Source organism: Vombatus ursinus, unplaced genomic scaffold (genome assembly GCF_900497805.2).
Source record: "Vombatus ursinus unplaced genomic scaffold, bare-nosed wombat genome assembly UNPS02014821.1, whole genome shotgun sequence".
NCBI classification, from domain to species: domain Eukaryota; kingdom Metazoa; phylum Chordata; class Mammalia; order Diprotodontia; family Vombatidae; genus Vombatus; species Vombatus ursinus.
Genome location: NW_020954599.1, coordinates 29,781,607 through 29,809,569, shown reverse-complemented (window position 1 = coordinate 29,809,569; position 27,963 = coordinate 29,781,607). Strand labels below are relative to the sequence as shown.

Sequence of the window (27,963 nt, the reverse complement as noted above, 5' to 3'; positions counted from 1 at the left end):
TGTAAGACATGGTCTCTTTTTTTTTTCAAGGAGCTTACACTCTACTAAAGGTATAACACATGATAAAAACATGAGAGACAAAATAAATTCCTAGGACCAAAATTCACCTCAATCTCCTACTTCTTGTTGTTTTTCCTCCATACTTGAACAAGACCAATGACATCACAATGCTGGGTCAGGGGAGCGGTATGTTTGACTATGAATGATTAGTCCATTATAAGCTTGGAGGACTCTATCACAGGTCAGACACAAATAGTCAGTATGAACGTTTGGGAGGAAGATAAATCTGGATTTGTGCATTTTGCATTTCCTTTGTGCTTCTGCGATTCTGTTTTGCTCATGAAGAACGCCTTCTCTGATGCGGGCATGCCATGCTGGACAATTCTGTGCCAGTGTCTACTACGTCTTACAATTGATACCCAAGTTCTTCAGAGAGATCTCAAGAGTATCTTTTTACTGCTTCTTCTGACCTCCATGTAAGTACTTGCCTTCTGCAAGTCCTCTGTAAAATAGTCTTTTACACATGTGGCATTTGGGCTATGTGGTCAGCCCATCAGAGATGCATCTCTGCAGTAGAGTTTGAGTACTTGGCAGTTCATTATGAGAGAAGACTTCAGTATCCAGGAAATCCATCTAAGACAATTCAATGGAAGCAATTCAATTTTCTGGTATAGAACTGGTAGATTGTCCAGGTTTCACAGGCATACAACAATGAAATCAACACAAAGGCTCTGTAGACCCTCAGTTTAGTGGGCAACCTGATACATCTTCTCTCTCACACTTTCTTTTGGAGACTTCCAAACACTGAGCTGGCTCTACCAATGTGTGAATCAACGTTATCATCTCAGTGGAAATCCCTGGAAAATGTACTGCCAAGGCAAGTGAACTTTTCCACAGCATTCAAAATTTCTCCATTTGCTATAACCAATGATTCCACATGTGGATGGTACAGTGCTGGCTGGTGGAGAATCTCTGGTACATCTCAGATACTTAGTGCTCGTGGAGCCACACTGATCGGTGATTAGTACACTATTCTAGAGAAATGGAATGAACACCTCCATAGCATTCTCAACAAACCATCATCAACCAATGCTGAAGCCATTGACCATATACCTCAGGTTGAAGTCAATCCTGCTCTAGCTGGATTTCCAACTGAAGAGGTTTTGAATGCCATTGTGATGTGATGAAGTGCCTGGTGCTGATTTTATTTCAGGCAGGAGGTCCACTGCTCATACAAAAGCTGACTGAAATCTTCTAGGTTATATGGCAAGAGGAGGTTATCCCTCAGGAGTTCAAGGGAATTCATTGTCTAGCTCTCTAAAGGAAAAGGACATACATTGCCCTGTGACAATCACAAGAAGTTCTCTCTCTTAGTCATTGCTGTCAAGATTCCTACCAGAGTCCTCATTAATAGGCTGATCCTTCACCTGGAATATGGTCATCTACCCAAGAGCCAGTGTGACTTCAGAAAGAATATGGTGTTTGCCACCAAACAACTCCAGGAGAAATGCCAAGAGCAGAACAGAGGTCTGTACACAACATTTGTAGATCAGACCAAGGCTTTTGAGACTGTTAATCTCCTATAGGACTATGCAATGATACCCACAGAAGAGCAATGTGGTATAGTGGATAGAGTGCTGGATCTGGAGGCAATAAATTCAAGTCCTTCCTCTGACATGAGTTGTGTTCCCCTAGCCAAGTCTCTTAGCCTTTATGAGCCTTAGTTTCCTCATTTGTAAGATAAGGGATCTGAACTAGAGGACCTCTAAGGTCTTTTAACTCTATGATGCTATGATCCTACAGTATGATCTGATGGTCAGTATGGTGTGGTTAAGATGCTTTCTCTGTCTCTGTCCACATGTTTGAACAGAAGTCAGATGACCACATTTCCAGAAAAGTATAAAAGGGTTTCCCCCCCGGGATGGGGTTACATGACCTCTAACATTGAAATTCTAAGATTTTAAACTATGCTGAAGAAGTTGGATGATGGGGTTATCAGAACATATTAACCATCATGGATCATAACTACATTTTGAAAAAAAAATGGCATATAGCCATGGACTGATGCGTTCCTAAGTAAACCATAATTTCTTTTCTTTTCTTTTTTTATTTAGCAATGTGTGCTTATTGAAATATACTACAACAGGATTCCCAACAAAAATAGAGTTGCTTGAGAATGTGATATCTGGATTCTCACTGAAATTTTGTGCAATTTCCAAGATGGGTAAATATATACATATGTATATTATATATATATATATATTTTACCATATTAGTTCTGCTTTACCTTTTAAATATAAAGTATTGATGGTCTAACTTAGGGCAATTCAATATAGTTCAACAAACTATTATTCATACCTGCTTTGTGCAAAGTGCTGTACTAGAACAGTTATAAAGCTTAGATAAGACAATGTTCCTGCCCTCATGGAGCTTCCAATCCAGTGGAAGGATAAATCATGGACACAGATAATTATGATACACAGTAAAATAGGATAAATACTGTAGACAGATGTAGCAAGGGAAGTGGTATTACATAATGATGTTTTACAATTAGGTTTTAGCCTGAGCTTTTCATTTGAGATATCTCTTGGCAAAAACTTTAAAATTCTGTAGCAAAAAGTTGAATATATGGGAAACTTCTCATCAAAGAAGTTTTACTTTTGACAGTTAAAAAGATTTACCATCTTATCCACCATCTTAGTGTGCTGAACCAAATCCTGTGTTTTTAGAGTATATTATGCAATATTGACAGTGTGTTGAGGAAGTTTCTTAACACGCGTTAAGGAGCCCTTGAGGGACCTCTCTATTGTTAGTGCCCTCACTAGCAAATTATACTGCCTTCTCAAATTATACTGCATTCATTTACTTATGCATGTCTGGATCTGTAATTTCATTGTGGGTGTGGGGAACTCTCAGTGAGGACATCTCTATTCATACAGATCTGTATATTCTCTGAAATGTATAGTCTTGGAGAAGTGTCTAGGGTCCCAGATAGGTTAAGTGCTGTGCCCAAGATTGTTCAGCCAGTATGTGTCAGAGGTGGGCCTTTGGCTCTGTTTTCCTAACCCCGAGATCAGATCTCTACTATACCTCTTAATTCTTTTTTTAAGAAAAAAATTTGTCCATCAGTAAGCATCTGCTTTCTCTCCCTCCCATCCCACCTCTAATTTTAAAGAAAAAAAAAACCCTTTTCACAAATATGTATAGTCAAGCAAAACAAATTCCCACATTGTCCAAGTCCAAAAATACATTTCTCATTCTGTTTCTTGACTCTATCATCTCTCTGTCAGGAATTGTGTAACTTAGTTCATCCTCAGTCCTCTGAAATCATGGTTGGTCATTGCTTGGGTCACAGTTCTTAGATCTTTCGAAATTGTCTTTACTCTGTTGTTGTTATTATATAGACATAGATATATACATATTGTTCTGGTTCACTTACTTATCTCTGCATCAGTTTATACAAGTCTTCCATTTCCTCTGAACTCATTCCTTGTACATATCTTTTTGAATATAAATTTTCCTACTAGAATGCAAGCTTGTTGAAAACAATGTCTTTCATTTTATCTTTGAATTCCAAACGCCTAGGACATAGTGTGTAGTTAATAAATGCTGAATGGATGAATTTCACTGTCATCAAAATAATTTCAGCATCAACTGTCTTCTCTTTTGTAGCTTGCATCCGGGATATCTTCCCCAATACCGTTTTTGCTGACATCAATGAAGACAGGCTTTTCACTCCTGATCCTTGGGTGTGCCAAAGTATTTGCACTCATCATCCCAACTGCCTGTTTTTTACATTCCTTTCCAAAGAATGGCCAACAGAATCCCAACGGTGAGGGAGCAAAGCCAGTAGCATGTGTTTCCTTTAAAATGAAGCTAACCGAAGTCTATTGCTCTAAACTTCTAAACACTTTTTAAAATCTCACTTTAAAATATTTATAAGAGAAGAATCAAAACAAATGATTCCGAGTTTAAAAGTGACCACAAGGATTGCATTTTTATGGTACCCATCGCAGGATGCTGAAAATTCAGCTATTCTCAGGTTTGATCACTCCCTGGTAAGAGCAGGGCCCATCAGTGATCAAAAGTACCATGCCTCCCCTCCTTCCTCCTCTCTCTTTAAGGAAATCTCAGAAAATGTTTGGTTACATTCCTTTCTTAGCATCCAACACAATCCTAGTCCATGTACAAGGATGGGTTTATATGTAGGAAGAGTGTGATTTTAGGAGTAGAAAGAAAATAACCTCCTCCACCCTCACCCATAGACCACCAACCCATTTTAGTGCCTGAAATTCCACCATTAGTGATCCATTCCTCTATATAAATCATTGTCCTCTCTTCCTATGTTCTCTTACAACTATAAATTTGGAGGGGTAACACACTAAAGTGAATGAAGTTTAGTATAGTGGAAAGAACACAGGGTTCAGAATCTAAAGACCTAGACTTAAATCCTGGCTCTGTTCTTTGCTACATGCATGACCTTGAATAAGTCAATTCCCTTTCTCTGGGCCCCGTAAAATAAAGAAGCTGCATGAGATGATATCTAAAATTTATTCCAAGTTGAAGTCTTAAGTCCAGAATTATAGGTTGCTTTCCTTCTTGTGACATGAGAGGCCTAGGCAGCATCAGAATTCCTGAGGAGAAAGAAGTGATACTAATTATGGAGAAAGAAGATAGATAGGTGAGGATTAGTTTTACCTCCTATCAAAATTTTGCCCAATGGATAGAGAGTTGAACCTGGAGCCAACAAAACCTGAGTTCAAATCCAACCTCAGACCTTTTACTAGCTGTATGTACCTGGGTAAGTCACTTACTAACCTTTGTTTGTCTCATTTTTCTCAACTGTAAAATGGGCATAAAGATAACATTTATTTTCCAGAGTGGTGAGGATCAAATTAGAGTGCATAGCACATTGTGAGTACTTAATAAATGTTTATTGCCTTCCTCTTCCCCTTCATCTCCCCTTTTCCTACGTCTTCCCAGTCCACAAATATGGTAGGAAAATTGAGACTATACAATCATAACTTGTACCATAGCAAATATTTTGGAGCTGCAAGAATTTCATTGTATTATGTGGTTTAATAACACTCTCAAATCTTTCTTTTAGAAATCTTTGCCTCCTTAAAACATCCCAAAGTGGAATTCCAAGTACACGTATCACCAGAGAGAATGCCTTTTCAGGTTTTAGCCTATTGAGTTGCAGGCACAGTGTCCCAGGTAAACAATATAACCAGTTTGGTAATGCTCGGGTTTGACCTAGAGAACAATTATCACAAAATATGGTCAATACATGCACTTTATCTCACATCTGCTTATGTGTGTTTGCTGTCCAGTGCTTTGTCATGGCTCCATTTATACCAACACTGATTTCTTGGGAGAGGAACTAGATATTTTTGAAGTCAAAGGTCATAAAGCCTGTCAAGAAAGGTGCACGGACACCATACGCTGCCAATTTTTTACCTTTTCACCAACCAAAGAAACATACAACAAAGGGAAGTAAGGTGGATTTTTAAGTATTACATAGAGAAATCATGCAACTGCTTAGAAATGCATAGATGCTCTACTCCTCCAGTGGCATTCTTGTTTACAATGCTTTATTTCCTTCACTCAGAGGTAAATGTTATTTAAAAATGTCTTTGAATGGATCCCCAACTAAAATACTTCATGGAAGAGGAGGCATCTCTGGCTATACATTAAGGCTATGTAAAATGGAAAATGGTAAGTGACATGTCACTTGAGCAACCTGACTTGCGAAATTAAAAAAATAAAACAAAAATGAAATGTCCTACAATGACATAACCAAAGGTCTATTTGCCAACTAAAATAATTATTAAAAAAAATCATTAGCTAGGCCTTAATCACAAAGTTTGACATTATTATTTACTTTCTCATATAGGTCTTATCCTGCTAATTAGAATGATACTTCCTTGTAAGCACAGAGTAGGTCTTCCCCTCCTAGGCTACCTGCCACTTTCTCTTTATTTCTCTTGTATGCATCAATCTATATATCTGTTGTCTCCCCCATTAGATTGCAAGCTCTTTGAGAAGTGGGACTGTTTAGGCTTTTTCTTTGTCTATCCAGTGCCTAGAATAGTGCTTGTCATATGGTGAGTACTTAAGAAATGCCCATCCATGATTGCTTAATTCATATATGCATAAGTAGACATGAACAGTTAGTAGGTATTCAATAAATGCTTTCTGAATTGTTAATTTGAGAAAAAAATATTTTTTTCTTTGAATTTCCACCCTGGGTCATTAGGTCTTGATTAATGAAAGCTCACTAATCTGAGCTGGCCTTAGAGTGAACCATGATTTGCCCCAGCCATCTTCTTATCAACTATCCCGCTTGCAAAAGCTTGCCTACCTTCCTACTGGTATATTTTCCACCTTTTGATCAGGGAACAGTGAGCAAATCATTTCTACCATTGCACTGGGGAGTGGGAGTCTGCCTTATTACTCCTTTACAACCCCTGTTAATTTGCAAACCCACACTCCTCTCCCCAGGTACCCTCCCCATATGTGGTCTCCCCTGATTAGAATGTAAGCACCTTAGGTAGCTTTTTCCTTTGTGTTTGCATGTTTCAAGGTTAGCACAGAGTTTGCCACACAGCAAGTTCCTAATAAATGCTTTTTTATCAATTAATTAATTTATTATTGGCTGGGAGGTATACAATGAGAGGATATAGACAGAAAAATAAGATATCTAGTCTGTATCTATCATTTATCTACCATCTATTTATCAATCATCTATCGTCTATCAATCATCTATCTGTCATTTATCAATCTGTCATCTATCAATCATCTATCATTTATCCAGCTGTCTACTGATCTGTTTGTGTGTGTGTGTTTTTCCAGCATGTACAAACAAAATAAAAGCAAAAATTGTTGGAGGAACTAACTCAGTTCTTGCTGAATGGCCATGGCAGGTAAGCTTGCACGTCACATCACCCATCCAGAAACATCTGTGTGGAGGATCCATCATTGGGAACCAGTGGATATTAACAGCTGCCCATTGCCTTGAAGGGTTAGTCTTTTTCTTGTTTTGTTTTGTTTTGTTTTTAAGTCAATACTCGTACCCTCCTTTGAGATCTATTACTAGCTAATAAAACTTTCTTTCAAACTATGTTATAAAATGGTTGAGCTGGAAGGGACCATGGACTGGTAGGTTGAGAGCTGGAGGTGACCTTGGAGGTCACCCTACAGATGAGGAAACTGAGGATCAGAGAGGTTAAGCAGTTTATCTAGGGTCACAAAGCTATTAAGTGTTGGAGCTATATTTGCACCCAGATCCTCATACATCAATTCTGATGCCTTTTTCCATTAGATCATACCTCCCAGCAGACATCATCTAATAGAGCCCCTGCATTTCACATGTAAGGAAACCGTAACTCTTAAAGGAGAAACGGTTTGCCCAAAGTCACCCAGCTAGCACATGTTAGAGCTGGGCCTTCAATCTGGGTCTTCTGACTATGTCTTCTAATATACCTCAGTCCCTCCCACTACAGCAATGCTGTCTTATGGTTAAATAAGAGCAAAGAGAAAATACTAATCCAGAGTCTGCCAGCACCAGTAATTTAACCTTTATCTCCTTTGGAGAAATATATTTATTCAGTTTTATAATATCCTTGCCCAAGACCCCCTTCATATTCCTGATGCATCCTTAGATCTTTTGAGGATTTTTGCTTGTTTGCCAGGTTGGTTTTATGAGAGCCCACCCTTTGCCCAATATAGTCATAGAATAATATTCATTTCTGTTCTAGCCTTGCCTTCTATTAGCCGCTCTGCCCTCTTGACCAGAGTTGTGAGTGGAAAAAGTTTAAGAAGCCCGGCTGTAGACCACAGAGGGGAGAAAGTCACAGGACCATAGATCCAAAGTTAGAAGGGGCCTCAGAGGTCAGCTAGCTCAATTCTCCCCACCCCACCCCCTCCGTTTTATAGATAAGGAAATTGAAGCCCAGGGAGATCACACAGGTAGCACCAGGTAACAGATAACACAGGTAACCAGATGCAGGGCTTTAACCCATCCCCTTTGAAGTCAGAGGCATTGCTCTTTCCATTGTACCAAGCCATTTCCCTCTACACCCATCCTTGAGATTCTCCTCTTTGACGAGCCTTATCCACGGCCTAAGGGGAGAGAATCATTGCCCAAAGGAGTTTTTGCAAAGGTGAAGCAAAATGGAGAAACCCAAACTGGAGCATTAATGTCCCAGGGAATTTGAAGGAGTCACAAGTTGTCTCTCCTACCTAGGAATATTCCCTAGACTCTGGCTCCATTTAGACTACACCCCTAGGGATCGGCAAAGGAGGCGTAGCCAGATGTAACAAAAACAGTCTCATAGAACCATAGATCTAGAAGAAAGCTTAGCTATCGCCTAGGTCAGCTTTTCAATTTACAAAGAGAGAAACTGAGGAGCAAGGGGACTCGGAAACTTGCCCAAAGCTATACCGATAGTTGGGGATAAAGCTTGAACTAAGCCCCGCTTTTGAGTAGCATTCAGGCCTCTTGTTCAATCGTGTCCAACTCTTCATGACTCTGATGGGGTGCTCGGGTGCTTGTACTGGGACCCCAATTCCAAGACCATGTTTCTCCCTCGCCTCAGAAATACTATCCCCGGCAGTTCCCCTCCAGCCCAAGCACACTGTGCCTAGCTATTACTCATGAGTGGGCCCCAGCAAGACACTTATCTCTCCCTGGTGCAGTTACACAAAGCTGGGTGAGAGAGTTATGGGCTGCTCCCAGCCCTAAGATCATGCCTCTGGAAGCCTCCCGTTGGTAAGCTCCTGTCTTGTAAGAAAACTTTCCTTTGTTTCAGAGCATTCTGTAATCAGGATAGAGAAAGGGGTGGCTGGCCCAAAAATTTTTGTTACTGGCTGGCCCAAGGGCTCTTTCTGCCGCCAGATTCCCAAGATCCATGCCTCTAACAACTCCTTCCCTATCTGGTATATTCCCTACACTTTCCTATCCATAGCTCCCAAAGACACCTGGACCTTTAAATTACCTAATTAGTATCCCTGGCATTCCTTTTCCATGCCCTTTTCCATATAAACCCCAGCTCCATCCTCAGTCTCTTGCAGATTCCTTAAGAATCCTTGCTTACTGAAAAGCATAACAATAAATCTTCACCAACTTGACTCAAAGAAGGCTTGAATCTGTGAATTCATTCCAGACGACCCCGTCCTGTACTCCAGTCTTTGAGGGGTCTCAACCTTTCAGGCTGCAACAACCCCATTTGGGGTTTTCTTGGCAGAGATATTGGAGTGGCTTGCCATTTTCTTCTTCGATAATTTTATAGATGAGGAACTGAGGCAGACAGGGTTAAGTGACTTGCCCAGGGTCACACAACTAGTAAGTGTTTGAGGCCAGATTTGAACTGAAGTCTTCCTGACTTCCTGTCATTCTGTCTACTGCACCACCTAGATGCCCAGGTTTCTTGTACCTGTCTATGAATACACCTCTCTCTCTCTCTCTCTCTCTTTCTCTCTCTCTCTCTCTCTCTCTCTCTCTCTCTCTCTGTATGTATGTGTGTGTAGAGGTTGGTGATTGGACTGAGTAGTAATTTTTCTCCTTTGTGTAAAATTTATGCTAGTGATTCCCTTCTCCATATGAGGAGGAGGTTGGTTTCTAACATTATGTGACTCGTAAAACTTAGCAGCATTATGTCATTGTTTTCTTTGTCCTAAGTCCACCAGAAGCCTCCAATATAATATATGCAGGAGAGTCAAGTTAGAGAGCTCAGGTTTTCCAAACTACTTAAAAGCAATAAATATTTGCAACATTTTGTGAGGGAAAAAAGCTCAATTCTCTGCTTTTGTTATTTAGACTAGAGGCTGCTGCAGTTTTACGTGTCTATGCTGGCATCGTAAACCAGTCTGAGATACATGGAAATACCCCATTCTTCAGAGTTCAAGAGATAATTATCCATGAAAAATATGAAATGGCAAAACATGGGTATGACATTGCCTTGTTGAAAGTTGAGGTTCCTGTTAATTATACCAGTAAGTAAATATTTATTTAGAAACATTAGCTGTATTCGTTATCTGGATGAAATATTGCATTAGTTATTAGATGTAATATTATTTGGCATCAACCACGAGGTCTCCACTTGGTGATCTAGCCAATTGTTTTGTTATCAGGGAAAGCACAGAGCCCAGGGAGCCAGGGAGATCACGCCCATGTCTCCCAGGTAAAGGGCAACTAACTTAGTGTCTCAAAGGCAAAACTTCTGCCTGATTATTGAACATTGAAGACAGGGGAAAGTTTTATCTATACAGAATAATGTAGAATCATGGAATTACCTACCTGGGCAGAAACTTTATTTATTATTTTCTCTAGTCCTTTCCTTTTGCAGAAGAAAAAAAATTGAGACAGAGAGAGGTTGATTATCTGTTTAAAGGTCACACAGTGAATCAGTGGTTGAGACAGCATGGTGCCATGGGAAGAGTGTCAGACTTAAGGTCAGCAAATTAAGGCCATGAGGAAGTTAGAACTCAGAGAAGTTCTCTGAGTTTCAGTTTTCTCATCTGTATGATGGCGATAATAGTCTGAGTACTACCTACTTTATAGGATAGTTGTAAAGAAATTACTTTGTGGAGGGAACATGGTTGAGTTGAAAAGAGTACTGGACTTGAAGACAGAGACCTGAATTCAAATCCTGCCGTCACTCACTATTTGTGAGACATCAGAGAACTCACATACTCACTCTGGTCTGCAGTTTCTTCATCTGTAAATTAAGAAGGTTGGACTAGACAGTCCTTAAAGTCTCTTGCACTTTAACCCTATGATGTATAATGAGTAACAGAAATGGGAACTGTTCTTATTTTTAGGTCTCTTGCCTCCTAGCTCAGGGCTTTTGGTGGGGGGGGTGAAGAGAAGAAGAATTTATTAAGTACCTACTATGTGAAAGACACTAGCACATAGTGCTATTTCATTTGAACTTCACAACAAACCTGGAAGGTAGGTACTATTATTCTCTCATTTTACAGTTGAGGAAACTAAAGACAAACAGAGGTTAAGTGACTTGCCCAGGGTCACACAGCTAGTAAGTATCTGAGACTGGATTTGAACTCAAGTTTTCCCAACACCATGCCCAGCACTCTATCCACTGAGCCATAATGTAGCATAGTAGAAAGAATGCTGAATTTGATATTAGAAAGCCTCATTTCAAATCTTGACTCTACTTCTTAGACTCTGCTTTTACCTTGGACAAGTCAGTTAACCTCCATGGGCCTTGGTATGTCCATTTATAAAGGACAGGGTGGGATTGGCTGATACCATTCAAAGGTCCTTTCCAAATTGAAACGCTTTGATCATCCATGACTTATTTGCAGCACTCTATGCAGTAAAGACACGTAGGACAAAGTGGTGAAAGTAGAGGCTTAGAAAACTCTAATTAGGTGGGAGCTCAGTGGGGATCTCTGGTGGGGAAATATTTTTTCCCTAAATAACTAAACTTTAAAATTAAATTTTAGCTCTCCAGCAACCAATATGCCTTCCTTCCAAAGGAGATGGAAAAATGATATATACCGATTGCTGGGTAACTGGCTGGGGATACACGAAAGAAAGAGGTAATGAATGTGTGTTAAAATATGGGGGTGGGGAGGGAAGAATAAAAGAAAAAAAGGAAAAAAAAGAAATTTATATGATAGTTTTATTGTATATTTAAAAGGAATAGGAAGTTATACATAGCAGATTTGCAGTTTCATGTGCAATCATCTTTTTTATTACACTACATTATGAAATGCTTGTTTTATTCATAAATTAAAAATAAAATAAATTTTAAAATATGCTCTGTTTTTTAGGAGGTATCTGAATGGTAGTGTGTGTGCCCTGTCAGATTTAAGGTTGGAAGGAATTTAAAAGACCATCAAGCCTAAGCCTTCATTTTGCAGCTCAGAAAACACACTAAGAGAGGTTAAGTAACTCATCCAGGGTCACACAGCTCATAAACATCTGAGGCAGGATGAGGTCATCCTGAGTGCCAGAGCTCAGCCTTCTCTCTACTGCCCCATCTAGTTGTTATCAGCAACCTACCTTTTCACCTTCATTGCAGACATCTCCTTCAGGCAAATCTCTTTTCTAGACAAACTGGCCTACCCCTTGTTCCTTGAATCTGACCTGGGGTCTTCTGCTCCAGTTCATTCACACAGGTTGTCTCCCCTATGCCTAGGATACATTCCTTCTTTTTGTAATTCTGCCTTTATGAATTCTTCTCTTCTTTCACGGCCCAGCTTAGGCGCCATATGAAGCCTGACCTGATCTCCACAACCGAATGTGTTCTTTCCTTCCTTAAATAGTTCAAGGAAGGGAGATGTCTCTAAATTTGAGTATATCACATTTCTTTTGAGCTACTACAATTCTGCTTTGCTCATCAAACACAGCGCCTTCTTTGATGGGGGTGCGCCATGTTGGATGATCCTGTACCAGTGTCTCCCACATCTCACAATCAGTTCCAGAGCTCTTCAGAGAGACCTTGAGAGAATCACTGTAACGCTTCTTCTCACCTCCATACGTACATACACGCATAACTTAATCCTTATGAATATGTCCTTTATAGCACTTAAAATCCAAGGTCTGTGTACTCTCTATTGTAGGAAAAGTACAGGATACTCTCCAGAAGACTTCCGTTCCTTTGATAACAAATGAAGATTGCCAAATGAGATACAGAGAGCACAAAATAAGCAATCGGATGATCTGCGCTGGTTATGAAGAAGGGGGGAAAGACACTTGCACGGTAAGCCTGGTGCAATTGTGTGTATAAATATGAGAAAGCTTTCATGAATTAATTGGAAATTGGGTGGGGGTGAGGGGTAAGATAAGCATTTATTAAGTACCCCACTGTGAGTCAGGAACAGGAACGGTGCTAAACTTTTTATAGATATTCTCTTTTGATCCTCACAACAACTCTCTGAGGGTCATATATGTACATATGCATTTAGACGTATACATATATGTGTCACGTGCGTATGTGTATGTATAGCAAGGGCAGTTAGGAAGGGTAGTTGATAGAGTGCTGAGTCTGGAGTCAGGAAGACCTGAGTTCAAATCCAGTCTCAGACACTCACTCGCTGTGTGACCTTGGGCAAGTCACTTAACCCTGTTTGCCTCAGTTTCCTCATCTATAAACTGGGCTGCAGAAGGAAATGCAAATCACTCCAGTAACTTTGCCAAGAAAAACCTAAATGGGGTCAGACAAAACTGAAATGACTGAACAACAATAACAACAAAATGTTTACATGTATATGTGTGTGTGTATATGCACATTATATATATGTACGTATGTACAGTGCTCTAGGCCAGATATGCATGTGTTTATGTACACATATACATATAGGTAGACAGATGACAAACCTTGACCATTTCATGTGTGTAGGCTTATAGTACGATTAGAAAGAATGGACATGCATGAGATATTGCGGAGGTAGAATCAGTAAGCCATTGATGAGGGGGAGAAGGGAGAATGAAGAGTTGAGAAAAACTCCAAGTTGGAAACGTGGTATACACACATAGATACATGACAAATCTGGACCATTTCATGCATATGGGTTTATGCCCACATCTAAAGTATGCAAACCGAGGCAAAAGCAATCACATGAAATTCTGAAGCATTGAGGCTGAGGCACAATGTCAGAAATCTCTGATCAGTTCTTTGATTGGTCAGGACGTCTATCTTTAAAACCTTTTCCCTCTTCCCATCTCGCACAGGGAGATTCCGGAGGCCCCCTATCCTGTCAACACAATGGCATCTGGCATTTGGTGGGAATAACCAGTTGGGGGGAAGGCTGTGCTCGCCCAGGATTTCCCGGTGTTTATACCAAAGTGGATGAGTATGTGGACTGGATTCTAAAAACTACTTCCACGTGAGGAGGACCCTCAATATCTTTTGCCTCTAGGAAATGAGAAATAAGTTTTTCATTGCAAGACAGTTTTACAGTACATTATTTCCTTTGGTCCCAATGAAGACCAGAAAGTCATTAATTTTCCTTTGATTTTATTTTGAGAGTCAGTCATGGGGCAGTGGCAAGCTAACTTTGAGGCCTGGAGAATCTGAGTTCAAGGCCTGCCTTTGATATGTATTGGCTGTATGACTTTGGAGGAGTCATTTAACCTTACACTGTCCTCAGCAACTCTCTAAGCATTGCAGACAGGGTGCCCACCTGCACTGGAAGGAGTTTCCTCATCTGAGAATTACCTACAAAAACGAAACCACAGGTCTAGCTCCTATTCTTATCCCCCAGGATTACTTCTGCTTGCCCGCAAATAAAACATGACAAAGAGAGAAAGCAAACTTTCAGCTCCTTTGTTTTGTGATTTTAAAAATGAGAATACTAGTGGTGATGGGTCTGACTCATCCTATTGCTATACATATTTATTAAATTAAATTAAAGACATACTATGTGGCTTTTGTTTTAAATTGGGATAGGGATGATGTGATTTCACTGATATAGGGAATTCCTAGATAGAGAAACACCCTCTACCAAGGCAGGGTGGTCCCTTTTCTGTAATACCCTCTGCTTCAAGGGTTGCCTAGCGTAGCAGTGTCAAACCAAATAGAAATGGTGCCACTAATCCAGTTTTAAAATGTGATGTTCTCTATTTTGGTGTGTTTTTATACATTTTTCATACATTTTACTACATTTTGTTGAATATTTCCCAGTTCCATTTTAATCTGACTGAGGCTACACTGGGAAGTGTTTCCCAAATGAGTCAGACAGCTGTGCATTCGACACTTTGGGTCTACAGCACTGAGAGGTGAATTGATTTTCTCAGGGTCACAAAACTGGCATGTGTCAAATCATAACTTTAACCCAGCTCTTCCTGGCTTCAAGACTAGCTATCTCTTCACTATACCATGGCTGCTTCCTATTTGGAAGATAATTTTAATAGACAATGTCTTAGATGCAGAAGGAGAGAGTGAAACTGGACATGTTCAAAATGAAACTAATTATCTTTGCCTTGAAACCTACCCCTCTTTCTGACTTCTCTTTTTCCATCATGGATGCCACCTTTCTTCTAATCACTGAGGTTCTCAACCTTGGAATTTTCCTCAACTCTTCATTCTCCCTTCTCCCCCCTCCTCAATGGCCTACTGATTCTACTTCGACAATATCTCATATATGCCCCTCCTTTCTACTTATACCATAACCATTTGAGTTCAGGATCTCATCACCTCGTGGCTGGTTTATTGCAATAGCCTCTATTTGTGAGACATCTCCATATCTAGCTAGCCCCAGAGTCAGCATGTTGCATTGTAGCCATCCGCCTATCATGCAGTTGTGTCTGTCTCCTTCCTTCCCTGAAATGCTTCACATGTTGTTTTCAGAAGAGTATACAAATCAACAGTAAACATTCCTGGAAAGGGTTATGTCCATGCCCTATTACTTCACTTCACTGTTCTTTGACTTCCCAGACCCAAACCCTTCCTTGCTGGCCACCACTCGTCTTTTAGAATATAAGCTATTTAAAAGTCATGTACCCAATGAATGACTCTCCTCTACTATGTCCCTTCTCTGTGATCACCAAGCCTTAGTGAGAAAACCTTCAGCGATGGAGAGCTCACCATCCTAACTATTACCGGAGATATTTAACAACTCAAATGAGTCTCACACATAGTGGGATTTCATCTTACCAAGCAGAAACAATCCTAAGAATATGGTGTAATGGAAAGAGTTCTTCTCAGGAGTCAAATGGTCTGGGTCCAAGTCTCAGTTCTTTCACATTGGATGAAACACATAACCTCTTTAGGTCTCTGTTTCCTCATCTATAAAATGGAGGTGGGGATGGATTAGATGATAACTAAGGTCTTTTCCAGGTATAAAGCTATTTGTATTCTGTGTTTGCCAACTCTTGGGCAGAGATGTCCTTAGGGTAAAGTGAGTCAAAATGGTGGCTCCAATATTTGTTATAGAAATCCCCATGCTTTTGCTATTAGACAGTGACTCAGGAAGGCAGCTAGCAAGGGAGGAGGTGACTGTACCAGTTAAAGCTATGAAAAGAACCTGAGACGCATATACGTACAATAAACTCATAAGACCCTCACTATAATTTAGGTAAAGCCTGACTTTCTCCCTTTCAGGAAGACCTCTCCCTCTCAGATTGCATGTTCCGTTTTGTGCATTTTTTAAAGGTAGGAAGCATAGTGATTTACTTTCTTACAGTCACAGAGAGGGAGAAACCAGTGTAAAAGGTTTTGCAGCAGGGAGTAGCCTGAGTTTATTGAAAGCATTATGCAGTTTCTCAAATGCCCATGCAGCCTGATCTCTTCCTAGTACTCATTTCTGGGCCCATCTGAATTACCTGGGTGAGATGATCATGGTGGTAAATTCACTCAAAGGCTACCTACCCAATGGTATGTCATAGCCTTGGTGTGTTTTTTTTTCCATTGTGGATCTCTTTCCTATTTCTATGACTTTCACTTAGAAAGCTTTGTAGTGTTGGGGTAGGGTAGGGTGTAGAATGTTATTCGTTCAATGTCATACATAGAAGCATTTGGAAGAGCTTAGCATCAATAGGAAATCTATCTCTTGTTGGACTTTGCACAAAGATCGCTTTCATAACATTGATGAATACCTCAGCTGTTTATACCTTCATTGATGACAATACTAAACTTGAAAAAATATGAATCAATAAAGCAATGAATTCAAAAGCATTTATAAAGCACTTATTACCTATACGTGTTATGCACTGGGGCTACAAATGCAAAAAGCAAGAAAGTCCCTGCCCTCCCGAAGCCTACATTTTGATAGAAGATAACATATACACGGGAGCAGTGACTAGGCATGGATATTTGAAACTGGGAAGACACAGAGTTGTCATGTGAAGTCAGAACAATTGATTGACTTTTCCATTTTCATCTATCCTAAAGTCTGATATGATTATATTGCACACATAGGAGAAATCTTGTCTGAGAGGAGTCTCTAAAGCTATATTTTATTTTGATAAAAAACAAATTTTTAAAAATCAATAAACAATAGACACAGTAGGATCATATATTCTCTCCTCCTCTCCTCTAATATAGTTGTATGTTAGTAAAAATGTTGTCTTTTGTAAAAAAAAAATAATCTGCAAAAGTCTGCCCTTCCCATTCTCATGTTTTCTTTCAGGATTCTTTGAGGTATAAATCATTCTGTGCATTTTAATGAGCATTAAATCAACAAGAGAACCTTTAAAAAAATCAATTTATTTTAAAACTACCACATGTCCACAGTTGGATTATCTTCTGACTCCTAAATCTGACAAGATTTCTTTCACTGTGTTTTCTTTAGCAAAGTCAATTGTAACTACTCAATAAATAATTATTGATTTAAATAGAGCTGCTTCTTTTTTTTAACCTCTAAGCTTCTATTGTTCAAAATGGACAGTGGTTAAGTATTAGAAAAACAAATTGCTTCTGATAATTTTTTGATATGCAATTCTTAATGGCTAGTTCTCTGCAATCCTAAGAGATATGTTATGTTGGCTGATTTTGCTCTTAAACTATCAAGAAAATTGTTGAATGAATCCTTTAATTAAGCAGTGTGTTACCAGGCTCTGAAGTCAAGATGTTGTTGTTGTTTGGTTGTTTCAGTCACTTCCCGCCATCTGTGACCCCACTTGGGGTTGTCTTGGCAAAGATACTAGAGTGGGCTGCCATTTCCTTCTCCAGTAGATACATTTTGTCAGGCAATCAGAGGTTAAGTGACTTGCCCAGAGTCATGCAGCTAGGATGTGAGGCTGGATTTGAACTCAGATCTTCCTGATGCCAGGCCCAGTGCTCTGTCCACTTGACTGCCAGCTGCCTCAGAGGTCAAGAAGAACTGGGTTCGAATTCAGTTTTTGATGCCTATTAATCTTGTGATCATAGGAAGCTACCCAATCTTCCTAAGCCCCAGTGAACTCATCTATAAAATAAGGGTAGTGAGACTAGACACCTCAGGTCTCTCCTAGTTTTTCTGTAATGTTCCTCTAATCTTATGACCTATTTCCCTAACACCAAGGAGTAATTATATAAAGTAGAAATTACCTCCACTGCTTGGCTGATCTTCCTGCCTTCCCTATCCTTCAGGGTAAAATGACTGTAGAAATAGTTCAAGGAGTACTGGACTAGGAGTCACAGGAACTGAGTTCAAATCTTGGCTCTGAAACTCACCTGATGACATCGGACAAGTTGCTCAATCCATCTGGTAATCAGTTTTCATATCTGTAAAATGTAGAGGTTGAGCTAGATGACCTCTGAGGAAGGTCCCTTCTACTTCTGCATCTCATTAACTCTTTAAAGGCATTGAAGAATTTTGAGAAGAATAATGGATTAGGAGCCTGAGGACCTGCATTCTAGCCCTGGCTTTGCCTGGTCACACTGCCCTGTATAATAATAATAATAATATATTATAATATTTATAAAGTTATAAATAAAACATAATATAAATAATAATATATAATAAAGATATATTAATACTTGCCCTGCCCTGCCTACTTTAAAGGGTCACGTAAAGATCAAAGATGATAATGTATGCTGAAATGCATACTTTTATTTATTGTGTTCTACAGGTGGGAGATAGGCTGTTTATTGATTTTACCTAAATGGATTGGATGGAACATAATTTTCAATACAAACAGGAAGTTGAAGTACATAGCGTACATAATCAGAAGTATGTAATGTGCTATGCAAACGTGGGCATTTACAATTTTTGATTATTATTATGTTGCTCTGTTGAGCTATCATTCTAATAATTCTGTGAAAGGGAACATAAGGTTTGCCTGGCATGACCTGTTCTTGATAAATGACTATTTCCTTTTCTTGTTGCTCAGTAATCATCCCTTTAATAGTAATTTCTAAAATTATACCAAGAATTGAAGTCAAGCTCATTTGCTTATTATTTGCAAATTCCATTTACTTTCCTTTGAAACTGAGACAAAATTCGCATTTCTCCAATCCCGAGGAAAACTTTTTTTTTTATTTCATGATCTTTCAAAGACCACTCACAATAGTTCAGTAGTGACATCTGTCAGTTCTTTCAGTTATATTAGGATGTAATTCATCTGGACCTGCTGCTTTGAATTCATTGATGGCTCTGCTTGTGACTAACTCCAATATTTCGCCTCCAAGCCTTTGGTGCCTTCTCACCTTGGACTGTTCCCCCGCCTTGCAACCCCTTTATTCCATTGTTGAGTCAGTCTCTCTGGATACCTCGATTTCGTTTGTTGAGGGTCCAATGTAGTCATCCTTCATTTTCCTCCTGGCTCTGCTGGTGAATGACTCCATACTTCACCATGATACTCCCATGCATCCTCCTCCTCTTCTGCTCCCACTTTTCAGCTCCTTTTAACAGATTCTCTTCCCCCATTAGATGTAAGCTCCTAGAAGGCAGGAACTATGTTTTTGCTCTTATTTGTATTTGCAGTGCTTGGCACATTTCCTGGAGCAATATAAATGCTTAATAAATATTTGTTGCCTGCTATTGATGGTAGCTAGGTGCTCTCCTTTCTCCATGCTTAAGTTAATTACCACAATTTGTATAACATTTTAAGGTTTGTAAAGTGCTATACCTACGGTAGCCCTATGGTCCTCACAACAACCTTATGAGCTAAGTATTATTATTATCCCCATTTGACTGTAGAGGGAACTGAAGCTGAGTGAGATTAAGTGACTTGTCCAGGGCTCACAGAATAAGTATCTGAGGAAGGATTTGAATTCAAGTTATTCTGACTTACAGTCAAGCACTCTATTCATTGTGCTTACAAAATTGCCTTAATTTTGGGAGCAACTTCTTATCAGCCATTTTTGTTCTGCCCTTTCCTGTTCAAAGATTCTTCTCCTCAGCAAAGAAACGAGAAGTTAAGTGATTTGAGTGTCTCCAAGCCTTCACTTTGTCATCTGTTATCATCAGCCAATGTAGCTTAGGAAAAAAAAAAAGGAAAAGAAAGAAAATCCTTTTATTGTCTTTAACTTTGCACACTAGGCACAGCTCATTCTTATCTTTAGCCTTCTTGACTTTATGCTTGTACCTTTGAATTCATTCTTCATTACTCATACACTGGTGTGAGGAAGGGTTTAGGCCATCAATGCAGACAATTCAAAAACTGCTACCTATTAGTAACCCCTCCCATTCTTTCATCTTGTGTATCCCTGCAGTTCTTGTCTATACTTTGCTGTGCCCTGATCATATTCTTGGTGCCCTGCTTGTCACTCTTCCTTCATGATGTACTCATAGACTCTGGTGGAAGCCTCCATATTCCTTTTTTTTTCCTGTTCCCCTTTGTGGAATAGTCACCCTGAACCCAGGGATATGGTAACATAGGAACCAAAGTCTGAGGAGTTTCAGTCAGGACTGTCCTGGAGGTCCAGAATGTCATGGAGCTGGGGTTAGGGAACATTGTCTTTCCCACTAGATGTGCCTTTCAATATTTTTGTATTGCACATATAAACATTGAGGGAGGATAAACTGAAGATGCTCAAAGAATGATTATCTGGAATCAAACTTTATTTCAGAGGGTTGCAAAATGATGGAAATTGAACGACACAGTTTTCACACTGAACGGTTTTGAAAATATATATTTTTTCAGATCCATTTGTGATTTAGTGTGAAATGACTAGACTGTTATCTGATAGCCTTAAATATTTCATCAGTCACAGGAATGGGTTTAGTAGAAGATACGTGACTGTGCTTGGACTCAGAACATTTGATTTGGCTAAATTAAAGATATGGATTCCTTCTTTGCTTTCCATTTTCAAGGATTATGGGGAGTTGTTGGAAATTGATATTATATGTGGCTCTAAGCCTTATGCTTCTCAGGTCCCAGAGCATGTCAAAAGCTCAAGGAAAGTGAGAATAGCTAGTAAGCTCATTCAGTGAAGTTCAAAGCAGTTCTAATGACTTATACTGATTGAGTCTATTCTCCGGATTTAATGGCACCTTTCCGTAACTTCCCACCCTGATTTAGAACTGTTGTTCCACGAGAAATGAGCAAATAGTAGCTGCTTAATAAATGCTTGTCTCTGTTTTTGCTTATATTTATAACCCCAGTCTCTAGCACAGTGCCTGATACATATTACACAATAAATGCTTATTGAAGAACTGTTGACTTGGGGCAGTGGATAGAGCACCGGCCCTGGAGTCAGGAGGACCTGAGTTCACATCTGGCCTCAGACACATAACACTTAGTAGCTGTGTGACCCTAGGCAAGTCGCTTAACCCCATTGCCTAGCCAAAAAAAAAAATAAAACAAAACAAAAAAAAACTATTGACTTGTTGATTGATGGATTGATAATGAAGCAGGTGACAAAAAATGACAATTGGTTCTTGAATACTTTTTTTTTTGTTCCATATCTATGATTTCAATAGTGTATAAAATTCCCTCATAAGGAAATTGCATCTATAAAAGCAGATCATGAAATGTCAAAGCTAGAATGGGCTTGAGGGATAATCAAGCCTGATAACTCTCTCCGCTATTTTATAGATGAGGAAAGAGAGACCCAAAGAAATAGGGACTTCCCTAAGGCGACACAGCTAGTTAGTATGACAGCTGGCATCCAAATGCAATTCTTCTGAGTTTAGAGCATTCTTTTTAACACGTACTCAAATGTAATGGAGAATACCTGCTCCTTTCTCTCTAAACACTCAGAGTAGCATGCTTAATATACACTGGATGCTTAATAAATATATTTGACTAGAAGTAAATCTTCCTTACTTCCCTATCAATGTAGAGGATACTGTCATCCTCCTGCTCACCCAGGATCACAACCTAGGTTTTATCTTCAGCTTTTCATTCTCTCTCACCTCCCCCCTTCCCATATATAATCAGTTGCTAAGTTCTATCATTTCATCCTTATGACATCCATTGTTTATGCCTCATCTCTCCTCTGACGATGCCATCACATAGGTTCCCAAAGTGAGCACTGGAATGATCCAGAGGGGTGATAATAGCCTCGGGTACAATTGGGGGGCACTGAATAAAAATAAGGGGGCAGTGGAAGCATAAGGAAAGAAGAGCAGATAAGAAAATTTTGAAAAACTGTGTGTACATGTTTCATCTGTTGTGTAATAGAATTAAAGTCATGGTGATTACATTATTTTCCAAATAAAACCCACAAAATGTAAGTTATAATTGATCAGTGATCAAGTCTGTGGACAGGTCTTAACAAGCAAATGTTGGGAGGTGAGCGTGTCACGCGTTATTGGGAAGTCCAGCATGCATCAGCAGGAATATGTGCGTGTAATGACTTGTTTACAATATGATACTACACAGTCACATGAAGCAATATTGCGTCATCCAAATTACAATGCAGGAAAAGATCCATAAATTTACAATAAATTATGAAATTTAAGATGTGTCATTTGAAAAAAACTATTTTATACATTTTTGAAATGTTACAAATGTCAAAAAAATTGATAAAGGGTTAAAGAAAGTAGATTTCCAGGGGGGTGCTGAGTAATTTGTTTTTGAAAGGGGGTGGTAGGCCAAATAATTTTGGGAACCTCTGACCTAGACCCTCACCCCACCTCACACCTGAAAACATTAGCCTATTGGTTGGTCTCCCTGCCTCACATCTCTGTTCACTCTAGTCTATTCTCTACTTAGTTGTCAAAGTAATCTTCCTAAAGCATAGGTCTGGCCATGCTACTCACCTATTCAATAAGCTCATGTAGTTCTCTATCACCACCTGGATCAATTATTGGCTTTTAAAGCTATTAAAAAACCTGCTACTTTTTACCTCTTTGGTCTTCTTGCCCCTCATCCCCTCCATGTATTCTGCAATCCAATGGCACTGGTCTCTTTGTTGCTTGCAAACGACACTCTTTCTTTGGACTATAAGCATTTTTGTTAACTATCTCCCAAACATGTAACTCTCTCCCTCTACATCTTGGTCTTCTGGCTTTCTTCAAGGCCTTTCCTGCTTTCCCTTAATTCTGGGACCTTCCTTCTGAGATGATTTCTGATTTATCCAGTATATATCTTGTTTGTACAAAGTTGTCTACATGTTATTTCCTACATTAGACTATAACTCCTTGAAAGCAAGGACAGTGTTTTGCCTTGGTATCCACAGTGCCTGAAATACAGTGAGTGTTTAATAAATGCTTGTTGACAGATTCTTTTTCCTCCCCTGTAGATTAAACATTTCAAATGTTTTTGACTCTGTTCTTTCTTTACTCACTAGGTGGCACTCTTAAACCAATATATGTTGCATTTACTAACTGCCTCTATGAAATGATTTTATTTGTAACCTCCTAAACCAAATATTGTGTGTGTGTGTGTGTGTATTATCTGACAACATCAATTGAGAGGAGACACCTTAGCGCAAATAGATTTGACTTTTCAATAATAGTAGCTGCAAATATAGTAGGGTCCTGTGTGCTTTACCTAGACTTTCTTAGTTGTAGATCCCAATTATACACGGAACCAGTTAGCTTCTGTCCCAGCCCTACTGTTAATTAATTGGCTGCTAGTTAATGGGAAAGAAAGGGACTTACCTAATTCTGTTTAGCTGGGGTACTCCAAACTCCTGGACAGTGGTAGAGATACTTAATGTGACTTTTGATGGCAGAGTGACACAGTGGAAAGAGGGGTCATTTTGTTATTAGTAGATACAGGTTTCACTCTGGCTCTCTGATTTACCACCTGTGTGACTTTGGGCAAGTCACTTAATGTCTCTGTGCTTTAGGACCTCATATATAATATAGAGGTATTGGACTTACAAGACCTTTATGATATCTTCCAGCTCTAAATCTATCACCTTAAAAGTAGGCATATTATTCAACTGAACTCAAATTTAACTCAAGGCCTCAACTTCTTCCTCTGTAAAACTAAGGTTTGGTCTTTAAGGCCCTCTCCGGTCTAAAGGTCATTTATTCTCCGTATTAGTAGTGCCGGACTCAAATAGAAACAGATTCCCGTCTCCACATTGAATAATGACTTAGAAACCCACAAATTAACATTATCTATATTGTTATTTATTTCATTAAACATTTCCCAATTACATTTTAATCTTGATTCAGGAGGCATTCTGGAAGGTTTGTGGGTCCCATGTTTGACATCTTTCCTCTACACCATCACTATTTGTGACTCTGATGAAAATCTAGGGATCAGGGACTCCTGACAAACCTATAAGTGCCTCAGACTTAAGAGAATGAACTTGATATGTTCTATATAATTGTCGGTAAGACTGAGGTTCAGGGTGTTTCTAACCATGTACTCAGGTCCTTCCTGGCTTCAAAGGGCCCCCATTCAAAGGGGCAGATATTTATTTATGAGCCTCACTACATGACCATATCCTTTTGCTATCACATTGGTCACTACAATTGTTAACACATCAATTCCTACACTATTTATTTACCCAAGAAGAAACAGGCAGCTATGAGAGCAAGTACAAGCATTTGTGGAATTCATGACTCAACAGATTCTTTACCATCAGACTAGAACTTAGGGATCAATTTCACTTTTACAAGTCATTTTGGAAATCAGGCTGAATCATAATGATTACCAGAGAAAATACCAAAGGTATACTCAGACATTGAGAAGCTTGTCAAATCACTCATCCAAGAATTAGCATCATAATTACAAATGAATCTGCTTGGCATTCAAAGCCCTTCCCAGTCCGCCCTGAGCCTTTTTCCCCCAATCATATTTACTCCCTTTCATGTCCATTATTTTCTGGCCAAACTGGACTACTTATTTTTCTCAAAATTCAACATTCTATCTCCCACTTTCTTGACTTTGTACGGGTCGGTCATCATACTTAGAATGTACTTCTTCCTCACCTTTACCTCTTAGAATTCTTAACTTCTTTTAGATTTAAGTGAGAGGTACCATTTCCTATGGAAGGACTTTCCTGGTTCTCCTCAGTTAGTATAGCAACTGAGACACTACTCTCTCACATATGGGCCTCTAGACTATCTCCATCAGGTTGAAGTTATTCTGTGGGTTCACATACATTCAAAACAATAGCTTGTGAGTCCCCATGATGTGTTTACTTTTTTTTCTCTCATCAGAGAACAGAGTTTGTTAGAAGCAAAGGCATTTAATGAAATGTTGATCATTTCCCCCATAAACTGGGGGCAAATGTTCCTTAGTAAATGGATTGTGCCTGAAGGTCATATACACAGGGAACACGTATAGTTAGGGGATACAGGACCAACTATGTTTCTTCATAATATCACTGGACTTTTGTTGCTCGGTGTTCTTCCTGTTGGATGCAGTGTCTCCACTGGGTGTGTTGCTGTTGGTGCCTGCTAGTCTGAAGGTGACTTCATCTCAGGTAGACACTGCTCCACTGGGCTCAGATGGTCTCCTACTATCTCCTGGGATCATAATTTACCGAGCCTTTCCCCACAGTTTTGGGATGAAATGTCTTTTGGGCCATTTACTATTCTGTTAGGAAACAGTGGTTGGAATGCCTCCCTAATAAAACCAGGTTAATAGCCTTTTAGTCATAGATACTAGATACCCTCCTTACTGAAAAGCTAAACTAAGTAGCCCCTGGATAAGATCTGGTCTTTTCTTTTGACCCCTATATCTGAGCAGAGAGCACAGGCCTTTGTTCCAGAGAGCTATCTTACTTAGGTTCAGAAATATGTGAAAAAGGTGACTGCTGAATTATTCATACACATTAAGGATAAGTAAAACCCTTGGGACTTAGCGTGAAAACAAATTTGAGCCAGATCTCAAAGTAAGCTACGGATGCCAGAACATTCATTATTTCCCACTCACTTAGCCATCATTGCTATGCATCACTTGCTTATACATATCTGTCAACATCACCTTGGTTGTGTATTTTGGCCAGAAGAAACCTTGATATTTCTCTAAATTAGTATTCTCTCCCTCTTCACATTAGTTCAGCATAGTTTCATGGCAGTATGGATTGAAGAGTGAAAGAGACCAAAGAAGATTTTGGATCTGTAGTATAAACCTGTTGAAGGCAGGAGGCCACTTAATTTTAGACTTTGTATTCACAGGGTCTATCACAGTGACTGGAACATAGCAAGTGAACAATATGTGCTTGTCAGAATGAATTGAAATGTGATTTCTAGGCTCATTACTGAATAAAAGGGATATATTGAAAAGATGTTGTCTTAGGGAAGGGGCAATTCAAATATAATTTTAAAAATGTAAGAGATGATTACATTTTCCTTTTTTATCAGAAGTCATAACAGGAGGTGATATTTTTTATTTTTAAATCAGAAATTCATGAAAAGGGTGACTGCTGAACTATTCGTACATGTTAAGGATAAGTGAAGTCTCCTTGAAAGTTGGCAAGTGTAGCTATCAAACCTGTGCTAACCTGTTATCAGGCAGGAAATAGCCAAGCCACCTAAGACTCCGTTTTAATATTGTATGGATTGTTTAGTTGCCCCTTACCCCGAAGTTCTATCTCATTAATTAAATTTGAATATTTGTAATAAGTCCGTATTTAAATCCACCACAAAGATATCTCTTTGGGATACAGACCTAGTGACGCTATTGCTGCATCAAAGATGGTATACCCTGTTTTATAGTCCTCTGGGCATAGTTCCCAATTGTTCTCCAGAAAGGCTAGACTAGTTCAGAACTCCACCAACCATTCATTAGTGTACCTATTTTTCTACATCCCATTTATCATTTTCCTTTTCTGTCATGTTAACTAATATGTTAAGTATGAGGTGCTACCTCAGAGTTGTTTTAATTTGTATTTCTCTAATCAATAGCGACTTAGAGCATTTTATATAACTATTGATAGCTTTGATTTCTTCTTCTGAAAACTGAGTGTTCATGTCCTTTGACCATTTATCAATTGGAGAATGGCTCTTACTTTTAGAAGTCTGGCTCAGTTCCCTACAAATGTGAGAAATAAGGCCTTATCAGAGGAACTCATTTTAAATGTTTTTCCCTAGTTTCTTGTTTTCCTTCTAATTTTGGCTCCAATGGTTTTGTCTGTACAAACCATTTTAAATTTCATGTAATCAGAATCATCCATTTTAACTCCTATGATCCTCTCTATCTCTTGTTTGGATATGTCATCTACTTTTTAAAATAAGTTTTTATTGATGTCTTGTTTTTTAGATCATCATAGTCTTCCCCAGTATCCTTTCTCCCCTCCCAGAGAGCTATCCTATGTAACAATATTATTTAAAGACAAAAGAAAAAAGAAAAAAGAAGAGGAAAAAATTAACACAACCTATCAACACATTGAAGAAGTCTGAAAACTTGTGAAATGTGCAACAACTGTGGACCTTCCACCTCCAAGAAGAGGTGGGAAAGGAGTATCTTCTCATATCTTTCCTATTGAGCCATGTATCTCTTTTTATAATTTTGTAACATTCACTTTTGTGTAGTTGCTCTTTCCTTTTAAATTGTTGTAGTTATTGTGTACTATATATTGTTTTGTTGGCTCTGCTTACTTCTGTTATCTACTCATAATTCTCCCCTCCCTTCTCAAAACATTCCTTTTCAAATCGCCTCATCCTTTTCTCTTCATCGAACAGAGTCCTAGGAGGTAAGTCAGTCAGGATACTACTCAGAGATCTTTCATAACTTGAATCATTGCTTAAGGTAGGACTTCACGTACATACATATATTACTAGATGAGTACCACAGATTGATAGCTATGTCCTTCCTGGCTAATTCATCAAAAATGGGCATGTTAACTCACTACAAGATACTGATTTACAAAAACAGGAGTATCTTAAGCCAAATGACTCAGGGTTTAGAGAAAATGACATATGTATCTACACCAATCCTTTGCCTTTAATGGTGTCAACATATCTGTTGGTTGTCAATTTGGGATCTGAGAAGGGTGTCAAAACTCATTCTGGGGAGGCAGAGCCAAGATGGCAAAATAAAGGCAGGGATTTTCTGAGCACTCCCAAATTCACATCTAAACAATATTAAAATAATGCCTCAAAATGAATTCTGGAATTGTAGAACCAACAAAAGAACTGGGTGACCCAATTTCCAGCCCAAGACAACTTGGAAGGTAGGCAGGAAAGGTTTGTCTCACTAGAGTAAGAGAGGAA

The 27,963-nt window shown here is 39.1% G+C and overlaps 1 protein-coding gene across 4 annotated transcripts in view; it reads left to right on the top strand.

The window, feature by feature from the left end:
- Positions 1 to 27,233, top strand: part of LOC114024511 (coagulation factor XI-like) — a 42,885-nt gene extending 15,652 nt beyond the window's left edge. For 2 of the 4 annotated variants that reach the window (XM_027837537.1, XM_027837539.1), the window contains 10 exons: positions 2,115 to 2,224; positions 3,673 to 3,832; positions 5,108 to 5,217; positions 5,334 to 5,496; positions 5,612 to 5,718; positions 6,856 to 7,024; positions 9,821 to 9,996; positions 11,470 to 11,565; positions 12,592 to 12,731; positions 13,703 to 14,379. In XM_027837537.1, coding sequence (XP_027693338.1) covers positions 2,115 to 2,224; positions 3,673 to 3,832; positions 5,108 to 5,217; positions 5,334 to 5,496; positions 5,612 to 5,718; positions 6,856 to 7,024; positions 9,821 to 9,996; positions 11,470 to 11,565; positions 12,592 to 12,731; positions 13,703 to 13,861 — 1,390 coding nt within the window. In that variant the 3' untranslated portion in view covers positions 13,862 to 14,379. Of the gene's footprint in view, positions 1 to 2,114; positions 2,225 to 3,672; positions 3,833 to 5,107; positions 5,218 to 5,333; positions 5,497 to 5,611; positions 5,719 to 6,855; positions 7,025 to 9,820; positions 9,997 to 10,824; positions 10,909 to 11,469; positions 11,566 to 12,591; positions 12,732 to 13,702; positions 14,380 to 27,010 lie in introns of those variants that run through there. The other 2 variants (XM_027837538.1, XM_027837540.1) reach the window with 2 other exon arrangements.
- The last annotated feature ends 730 nt before the right edge of the window (positions 27,234 to 27,963 follow it).